General features: G+C 49.3%; 3 protein-coding genes across 3 annotated transcripts; 2 read left to right on the top strand and 1 right to left on the bottom strand.

Annotated features, from left to right (window-relative positions):
• Positions 1 to 2,807: 2,807 nt before the first annotated feature.
• On the top strand, positions 2,808 to 4,662 carry ABOM_012200 (uncharacterized protein; the record flags this gene model as incomplete). Its single annotated transcript, XM_022539328.1, has 2 exons — positions 2,808 to 3,546; positions 3,605 to 4,662. The coding sequence occupies 2 exons, from the start codon at positions 2,808 to 2,810 to the stop codon at positions 4,660 to 4,662; spliced, it is 1,797 nt and encodes a 598-aa protein (XP_022382901.1).
• Positions 4,663 to 5,672: 1,010 nt separating this feature from the next.
• On the top strand, positions 5,673 to 7,321 carry ABOM_012199 (Sds3 domain-containing protein; the record flags this gene model as incomplete). Its single annotated transcript, XM_022539327.1, has 2 exons — positions 5,673 to 6,110; positions 6,233 to 7,321. The coding sequence occupies 2 exons, from the start codon at positions 5,673 to 5,675 to the stop codon at positions 7,319 to 7,321; spliced, it is 1,527 nt and encodes a 508-aa protein (XP_022382903.1).
• Positions 7,322 to 7,949: 628 nt separating this feature from the next.
• ABOM_012198 (GMC family oxidoreductase) lies at positions 7,950 to 10,091 on the bottom strand (the record flags this gene model as incomplete). Its single annotated transcript, XM_022539326.1, has 4 exons — positions 7,950 to 8,385; positions 8,525 to 8,966; positions 9,112 to 9,829; positions 9,885 to 10,091. 4 exons carry the CDS (start codon positions 10,089 to 10,091, stop codon positions 7,950 to 7,952), a joined length of 1,803 nt encoding a protein of 600 aa, XP_022382902.1.
• Between the last annotated feature and the right edge of the window lie 58 nt (positions 10,092 to 10,149).

Genomic DNA, 10,149 nt, shown 5'->3' with positions numbered 1-10,149 from the left:
AAATTGCGATAATGATATCAGGTGTTCCCGGTATATTCCATAAGAGATACGGAGCATAACCGGGCTGACAAGCCCACAGAAGTTAAAACTGCATGCATGTTGCCCAAAGAAGCCAACGGTTGGGATATCCAGAAACGATCTGTACTTGACTACTTTGCTCGACTGTAGGACAACAATCAACAAAGAAGCGGACACCCAACAGAGGACCGTAGTCTTGGGAATTCGAGGCTCAAGAGGCCGAACAAAGAAAAATGAATGAGGAGTGTGACCAGACCTCCGTGTCTTCCGGATCTGCAACGTTCAATATTTCCTTAACAGGGAGGGGTACAAGATAGATCCGATCCATTTGCGCATACGGTGTACATAACAGGAGCCCTGACTAGGGCTGGGGCTACCATGGATGTTGTGTACTGTACTCCGTACTGTACTTATGTCTTCTTGGCTTCTCGCTTCTCCTGTGCATGTACTGTACGTATGTAAGCAGAGTAACCATGGTCGATGACAAGGCAGCCCAATAACCATAGGCGGTCAACGATGGGGACAAAGTGAACAAAAGGCCAGATCAAGGCGGATCTCTTCGGCAGCACGGAACATGAGTCTAGGCGTCAATCCACCTGCAAGCGGCAGTGGAGACTTGATCGGGCGATGCAAGCCATTGGGGGATGGGCCCAATCAGAGCCCGTGAGAGACAGGGCGGGGAAGAATGTCGACGTCAATACTTAGTAGTAGTAATTCTCAATTGTTCTGGGACAACTTGTGAGGAAAAAAGAAAAGAAATAATAATAATAATAATAATAATAATAAAAAAAAGAAACAACCCGAAGACGATAGTAGTTTATTTCAATAGAGACCAGTGGTTGCTTTTTCTTTACTTTTCCCGCTTTTCTGAGGCGTATGGGTCAGTTCGGCTTACAATCGTTCTTGTACCGACTTAACCTTTTTTTCTATTTGCTGGATTTGAGAATTGGGAGATTCTAGACTTGAGGTGGAAGGATGGATGTTGTGGCAGTTCGATATGTAACTCGAGCCAACCAATGAGTGTTTACAAGACAGGAAATAAGACTCACCTGTTATTACTATCTTACTTAAGCCATAGGACCTCCAGGAATGCCCGGGAGACGTGCATTTATGCTTTTTTTTCCAGCACATTCCCAGAGGTCTGATAGTCGGTTGTGCCGAAAGTCTCATCAAACTGAACTATTCCTTACACTATTGACTGAGTTTTTCCATTCCATCAGACTGGGAGAGGGCGATTGGATCAGGGACTATTTTCCGCTTGGATTGATCAGATTGAACGAAACCACTGGTACGCCGAGCTTGGGTGGTACAATTGCCTTCCTACCAGTCTCTACGTGACTAGAAATGGTAGCAGTGGTCGAGAATCTAGAAGTGATGCTCCGTATTACAGCAAGATCCAGAGCGGTGGAAAAAACACAAGAGGGTTACTTACTCTGTACCCGATGCATACAAGACAGTTTTTAGGTATCCGGTCGGAGTCACAGCGTCAAAAGGGTCCAGACAGAGAAGGGAGCACTCCAGATCCGGACGATCACCAAGTCATCCTCCTTCTGCCACCAAACTCAGATCATGAAGTCATCCATCCAAGCAAGAGTCATCAATCCCAGACTCCATCCAATTTCCTGAACCACCGCTTGACCAGTACTCGAACATTCTCCATTCCCAAGGGTCCATCCCCAATGTGAGGCCAGAAAGTGGGTCTCAGGCTTTGGGAGGCAAAAAAATCTGATGGGATTTTTGAAAGGTCCGTGTATCTCCCGTTACGGTATCGTCAGCCTTTGGTGGACGCTAAGCCCCGATCAGCACTATGAGGGCCTAGACAGGTCGGCGGCCTCCTAGGGGTTAGGCGACTTGCAGTGGTGGTGCTCCATAATTAACACCCTTCTACAATAGGCTAGGAAAGGTAAGCATGGCCAATATCAGAAAAAGGTAATCAGAAACCGAAACAAAAAAAGGTATGGACAGGAGAGGAGCAGGGACATTATGCTTAAATAAATTCGATAGGGGAAATTCGAACAGGGCCAAAATTACTGGTAAACATAATTACACGTTAATGCATCTTCTGCACAAGCATTCGATGCCTCCGACCGGACCTCGTGTCATGGATTCCCCAATCAGGCCAAGCCCGCCCGGTCTAGAACGCCTGTGGAAAGTCGCAGCCCGAGGGACAGTCTCTTGTTCTTGTTCGGGCTGTCAGTCTCTTGTGTCTGGGCCTCTGGGTCATTTCCCAAGCGTCATTATTCTCCTTGCGAGCCGCTGGCCTGACGACTCTTCTTCTCTTTCTCTCCGCTTTCTTTCCTTTCTCTTCCTTCTTTCTCTAATCCTTCCTTTTGCTTCCTTTTTCTCGTTTTCTTCCCTTTTTACTGTGTCTCTTCCTCCCCTGCAATCTCTCACCGTGCCATCACGATTCATCTCCACATCCTCGCTTCCTTCTTTTTACCGGGGCCTCGTCCGCCTTCCATTCTTCACTCTCCCGCCCCGTCTTCTTTCAACCCAGTATCTCTCTCCTCCACCGATCTCTCGCCAAACCCTCTTAAAGTCACACCCCGCGCGAGACCCACGCTCTTTACGGAATACACCACGGACAGAACGGCTTTTTGATTGTATTCCACCAATCCCGGAAGGCCATCCATGCTAGCGTAGCCGTCTTCGTTGGGGAATCCGTCCACAGACTTGATTCTTCGATCACATCGACTCGGCCTCGCCAACGATCCAACACGGACTGGATGCATCAGCCACAGTGCCATGGACCGTATCGGCCTTCATCTGTGGTGCGAGATAACTTTGTCATGTGTTCGCCATACTCAGACTCTAGCTTTTCCACCAATTCCTCATATATGCCTGGGGAACCCGGCTCACCGCAACAGGGAGCCGTGACCTCTCCAGAGAGACAGAATTCATCTCAACTAAGCCCAGTATCTCCTCAACAACAGCAAATCCCATTTTCCTCGGACACAGGCTCCGGTCGGCTTAAACGGCGAGCATCTCAGGGATCACTCCTAACGAAGCCATCATCCGTGTCTCGCTTTCTATCGAGAAACAACGCCTCTTTACATATCCCATCCTTTGAGCATCTCGGCCTTTCGAAGACGAAGTCATCCAGTCGAATCGAATCACGCACCCATTCAGCTGATTCTCGTCTCCGTCTTCATACAACTTCTGCGGCGTCGAGCTCGCTGGCGACTCGTGCGTCCCAGTCCACTTCTACGGTGTGGGACTTCGAGACCAAAGGCGACTACCCCACTGCTCTCCCCCCGACACCTCCGGAGGACGACGAGTACGTAGCGTGGAATCCTCGGTCCGGAATGCTGCTTTTCGAATCGCCTTTGAGCAGAGAACCTGGGCCAATGCCCATGGACGAAGGTCCTAATGTGGACAGCGCTGCCAGAGGTGCTACTTCAGACGGCCTGAGTAGTCCATCCGATCAACTCTCGAACGTTTCTCCTTCGAGCTCCGGAAGTCCAGGCTCATCTGGTGAGATGGACTGTGATCTTAATTCTTGGCTTGAGAGTGGCATCGAAATGACTGGTAGGTCATGATCTTAGAACCATGGGTGATCGATAGACTTACATATCTTCCCTGGCAGTGTCTTCCCTACCGTTCCCGAGTAATACCGGTGAAGCCGTCAAAATTGTTTCTCAAATGCTTCCTTACCCATGCACAGCAGATAAGAATGCCGCCGTTCATACGAACGATGACGTGTTCTGCTCTCTCATTCAGGCCGTACAACGACGCATACAATCTGGACAATCGCCATCTTATATCAACATTACGCATGCAGTCCCCGAACAATTCAGCCTCTCAAACCTTCCGTACTCCCCACCGAACACCCCGCGCTCCTTATTCTCTGCGGATGATTATTTCAACTCCAGTGTGTTTTCCAGTGCGGCCGTGGTGTCCGCTTACCATGATTTTCGGGGTGTGATCCAGGGGAAACCATTGCGCTTTCCTATGCCGGTCGTTCCTCCGTTTAGCGTACACCTCTCAGTCCTAGAACGATACCTTCCACCATCATCACCTCAAGAATATAAGGACCTTTTTAATCCTGGCCGCCCATCGTTCTTGGTCGATCGGATGTCTGAGCTCTCGCGTGACGGAGGGTCCTTGCTGTTTATATACCCGACAAAAAGAGGTGGTTCGACCTTCAAATCCCAGTATCTGGGACCTATCCTTGATCCCTTACTTCGGCAGCTCGTGGTAGTAAACGAACTATCCGCCGACGTAGGCCGCTATTTGGGAAAACTTTCCACTGTCAGCCACATGGAAGACTTTGACACGATGCGCAACAAACTTGCGCAACTCTGCTCTGATTTGAGTTCGTCTTCATCGCAGTTCACCATTGCCGATGCACGCAAGGGCAGTGCCCACCTCGATCGGCATGTATGGACTGAGTGGTTCATCCACCAAGAAAGGACTCGGATGAAAGATGTGCTCAGTCTTTACTGGCAGAATGGCCGTCGCTTACCCGCAGCAAAAGCCGCCTCTAATATGTCCACCAACTATCTTCTGGAGGACAAAGAGGTGACGTCCGCCATGCTCCTGGGCGAGATTCTCGATGGTATTAGAAAACGACCTTATGGTGAGGAGACTGAACCTCGCGATGGGATCGAACTTGGAGTTTTCGTGATTCGTCGGTCCCACTAAGATCCGTGGCTATCGTTGGCCCAACTGCAGGTGGCTCCTTTACGGATTTAAATTTTTTGCTCTTTTGAAACCTCCTGCTCGTCAAATTTTTAACCTATTTCTTATTTATTTTTCTTTGGATACATCATGGCGAATAAAACGGGAGGAACCAGTGAACATGGTGGCGTCTATGGTGTCGGTTCTGGACATGACTTCCTTGGTGGGAAGTCCAGGGGACATTAAACTGCATTTTCATATCGGATACGGAGTACAAATACCCAGCATGTTTGTTTTACGGTGTTTGTTTTATGCTTTGTGAAGCGAGACGACCAACATGTTTAGATTATGGATATAAATGATCAAACCCAAATGAATACATACTACATGGTCTATATGGTATACAAACCCTCTTTTCCTCCAGGGCATTCATGGTCGGCTATCACCATTGGCTAGATGCTTATCACCAGTGGCATTTCTACAACCTCTGATTCGCCTTTAGTGTATGATAGATACAACGTCATACACCCTGTGACCAAGACAGGCAGTCTGCGAGGCTTCATTTCATTTCAGTGTGGCGTGTTTCACCCACACAAAGTAAGTACAAGCCTCGGTAAGATGTAACTCTAAGTACCAGTATTCTTAGACATAAGATAGCATCATGATCGGTACCAGAGAGAACTTCTTTGTCTTGTCTATAAGTCTGTAACTTACGGAGTACAGAATCTTACTATCATCTCCGAGCGGTGTAAAATGTTGCCGGCACTATACTGCATCGGGCCAGCGGCTGGATTCCCGCTTTCTGCTCAGCACCGGTTTGTTCGTCTCCTCACCACAGTCTCTCCTCTTTTTTCTGTCCTCGAATTACTTATGTGTGCTCTTCCTCAAAGTCTTTTGTTTGTTGGTTTTTGCTGCAGTGATTTCCTTTCCAAGTTGCACTGATTACAACACTAAGCAATCATTTCACACACCTTTCTGCTTCCCTCTCACAACCTCCTCACCTTGCGGCCAGCTAGTATAGGCCTGAACTAGCCATGGCTTACTCTCCTGCACCGCCATCGCCTGTGCACGGTGGCCCTGGCCCAAGTTTGGTAAATAGCTTACACTCCAGGGGCCGATCAGCAAGCCCACCGACCAGCGTACCTCTTTCTAAGCGGGACAAGCGGCGCAGCGCGCTGCAAGAGCGCTTACAAGACCTCACGGCATCCTTCAGCCAAAATCGAGATACCCAGTTTCGTCAGCAGCTCCATGCCTTACAATGTGATATGACCCTCATCAACAATGCCGATCCATACTCGCCTGGTCCTCTGCCGGACTCGTCGGAAGAGATCGCGCATTTGATAGAGACTACTGTCGGCGGGGGAAAATTCGCAAAGGAGATGTCGAGCCTGGCTGGCATGTGGTATTCGCGCTTTGTGCAGGAGGTTAATCAGGTTAAAACCGAAAAAGATGCAGATTTGGCTATGCTGGTGGTAAGTGTTTCCTTGGTTTTGGCTATTTCGCTGTTTTTTTTTTTTAGCACGGTCGTGTTGTTAGGCACCGGGGCCTCTCCAGCCTTTTTAAGGGTTACATGTGCTAATGGGCTTTGTATCAGCACCGTCATAATAGTAACCTAGAACGGTTTCAAAAGGAATACGCTTTTCGCGTCCATTTTGCCGAAGAAGAATACAACCATCTGTCCGCTACCCTTCGAGAGCGCCTTGTACAGACAATAACGGGCAAGAGGACTCGCCTGATGCGCGAGAAGGAACAGCTGGATATTGCAGATACTAATGCTCTGCTTCTGCATCCCAATCAGTTCAGCATCACCAATCCCTCTAGTCCTGGCGGAATCCACGGGAACCGCAAAACCCGACACACCCGCCACCGTGTCGATCTGGTGGACGAGCTGGGCAATGGTATTCTGGCGGATTTTAATAAGAGAAAGCGGAAGGCTCCTGAGGAGGACGTTGGGTCTCCGGTACGGGAGGGTGGCTACACTAACCCGGCCGAGCGTGCGAAGGCCCAGGTGGCGCAGCAGCAGCATGCCCCGTCTTACTCTATACAGTCCCTGTTCACAGAGAAGGAGCTCAGTGCCCATGCTAATCAAGCGCATGTTGCCACGGTCCACTTCTTTTCTACCTCTAAGCGTGCCGATCAGCCGTCTGGTGCGGCAACGAACGGTAACAACACCGACGCGGAAGATGCGTCTGGGGCTGATGGCACGGAAGACAATGGTACTCCTGCAACCGACATGGCGCGGACCGCTAGCCAGAATTTCCATGCTACCCGCTCTACCCGTGGACATGGCAACCATGCCCTTAATGCGCTCGCGGAGCTGTCGGATAAACCGGCCGTCCGTCCCAATCTTCCTTACAATATACTCGCTAATTACCATGCGCGACCCAGCAATAATGGCGCACCTCCGCTGCCCCCCTTGATGAACGAGGAAGTGGATGATGACTGGGCCAGAATGGACCGTCTTCACGCAAAGCCAGTAGGCTATGTGGATAAGGGCTTGATTCAGCTCCTCGTAGAACCGGTCCCAGCCGAGACAGACGGGATTCCGCAGAACCCACACCGCTTCAGCATGTTACATCCCGACTTCCCGCCCGACATGGGCATACATCTGCACCCGATCGAAAGTGGGAAGACGAGACCGGAGTACAGCAGCGACCGGGCAAAGAAGTCCAGAACCGGATAGATGCCCACGTTTGTGACTCTTCCCTTATTGGCGTTTATATGATCATGACTTAGAATTCACGGGCAGCGGGAGAAGCTATAATACCATGATGGGCGTTTGGAAAGGTCATTGGATGGCTGGAACGGGATGGAACAGTGTCCCAAATTTCATTTCTCAATTGTGAATTTTTTTTTCCCTTCTCTTTTGATCTTTGCCTCTATCGCTTTAATGCAGGAGTCGAGTGTTTTCTGCTTGGGACCAGTTTGTTTGAGAAGGCATTCTGAAGATAGATTCGACTTGTATCTGGGTTTCACCAGTTAAATGTTGGAAATGTGTGAGATTTGTACAGCACAGGCTAGTGCAGTGTAAGAATTCAGTGTTTAATACACATTGAATATCTCTACTTCGCCTAGTGACTAGGTTCTATCACATCTAACTGAAGTTTTGTCAACCATCATTGATTGTCAAGTTTCTAAAATGTACATCCCATCCTACTAAAACCATGGAGTACGGAGTACGAGGTACAGTTAGAAGAAGAAACCAAATCCACAAACTCCTACATCCCAACACCTATATAAAAGTAAACACCCACTATCCCAAATCACCCAAACAGACAACATTCAATAACTCCATTTCTCTAACACCTGATTTACTTGCTCTGCCAGTCCTGCTTGATAAGGTCCGCTGCCCTTTCCGCGAATGCGTACACAGTGGCTTGCAGATTCGCCGTGCTTACCAGCGGGATAGCACTCGCGTCTACAACCCTTAGTCCTTCGATATCATAGACCCTCAAATTGGAATCCACCACTCCGTCTCTCTCGCGTGGCAGCATGGAACAGGTCCCCGCAAAGTGCCACATGGAGACTAAATTCTCCCGAGCATACTTCTTTGCAGCATCTAGGTCTCCCTGGAAGTCTGCAGCTGGGTCACGGAACTTCAGTGGCTGTTCGAGCAGTTCTCCTAGCTGAGGTGACTCTGCTAAGTTCTTGATACCGAGCAAGTGCCGTGCTATGACTTCCAGATCGAGAGGATTTGATAGGTAACCAGGATCAATGACTGGAGGGGTTTCAGGATTATTGGAGGCACTTGAGTTCTTTTTGTCAGATTTGGTGAATAGACGGTTTGTTGGGGGGGGGGGGGGGGGGGGCAGCATGTGAAGAATCAGGAGTAAAGAATCTCTCACATTCTCTAGCAGACAAGAAGCAAACAAAAAGATTCACTCACATATGAACGCTTCCGCGGGAAAGCGGTTGAGAGAGCATTACTCCAAGCGTGACGAACTTTCCCGGCGAAGCAGCTGGGATAGTCTCATCATTAAGGTCTTTGGCATAATTCGTCTGCCCTAAGGCGGACAGGTACGCAGCTGATGGTTGCTTGGAATCAAGAACCGTGGTCTTCGCGATGTCGTAATAGGCTCGTGTCGCCCTGTGCTCTTGTGATTGTTCGGAGGCGTGGTTTGTAAATAATGCCTGGAGAGCACTTCTGTCCGGTGAAGGAAGAGGCAAATAGGCGTAAGTGTGAACCCCGAGTGAAGCCAGGGGCCCAGACTGCGTGGCAGTGTATTCCTGCATTGCCTGACCAAGGGCTTCAGGCTCTTGTCTGACCAGAGAGTCCTTAGTCTCCAGTTCAGCCTTTGCTTGAAATGCGGTATACGATATCATATGATCTAGAAGTAGTAGATGTTAGTTTAAACTCGTCCCAAAGCGAGTATGTGTCAAAAAGAGGAAGATGGTTTCATATTATTTCAGAGCCACATCAAGATCAACAACACAAAGGTTTTGAATGTGTTAGATTGGATGCTGTTCACATACCCTGAAGATTCTGCCCGACTCCAGGAAGGCTCACGACTATATCGATGCCATGCTTCTCAAGAAGTTCTGCCCCACCAACTCCAGAAAGTTGGAGGATTTTGGGGGATTGAAAAGCGCCAGCGGCAAGTATAACTTCACTCCTTACCTGAACAGTCTTTAAGACACCATCGAGACTGTATTGGACTCCAACAGATCTGGGTGGCTTGCTTTTGTCAAACAGGACTCTCTCGACAAATGAGTTCGTAAGAAGGTGAAGATTTTGTCGAAGCTCAACAGGCTTATAGTAGGCCGAGACGGAGTTGCTTCTCCTGCCCTCCGAGTCAATACTAGCAAGGCAACTGAATGAGCCTACAGAGCTGTGGATGAACGGATCCCCGGCGTTGTATTGCCCTCTGCTGCGGAACAGTTCGGCCCATGCCTTGCGAATAGGGTGCGTCTGGTTGCCAAAGGATGTTTGGATCGGACCTTTCGCTTCGTTCAATTCAGGCCAGTCCTCAATTGCCAGACCTTCTTTGGCATCCTGTGCTACAGTCGGACTGCTGTAGGCCTTGGAGAAATAGTCCTTTAACATGGACCAATTCCATCCGGGGTTACCAAGTGCCTCCCATGAGTCAACAACACCCTTGAAAGGAGGAACAAAGACGTGTGCATTTAATGAACTGGACCCTCCGAGTGCCTTGCCCTGGTTGAGACCAAGTACTCTGCCATTGAGGCCCGGCTGTAAAAGCAATGAGTAAGCGCGCACCCTTTATCGAGACAGAGACGGTCCTTACCTGAGGGGAAGAGCGGAATTTCCAATCGGCGTCGGATCCAAGCAGTGCGGCATAAAAGATGGGAATGTTCACGCGGGGATCTGCTGTCAAGTCGGCGCCTGCTTCGAGAACCAGGACGGAGATGCTGGGGTCCTCGCTGAGTCGAGAAGCAACCACTAGGCCAGCGGTACCGCCGCCAATAACGACAAAGTCATATACAGCAGCCATTTTGTACTGTGCGCAGACTTGGTGCAAGATTAAACAAATATATATATATATATATATT

This window comes from Aspergillus bombycis (assembly GCF_001792695.1).
Source record: "Aspergillus bombycis strain NRRL26010 chromosome Unknown contig00254, whole genome shotgun sequence".
Lineage (NCBI taxonomy): Eukaryota > Fungi > Ascomycota > Eurotiomycetes > Eurotiales > Aspergillaceae > Aspergillus > Aspergillus bombycis.
The sequence above is the reverse complement of the archived record's forward strand: the minus strand, read 5'-3'. Positions and strand labels throughout refer to the sequence as shown.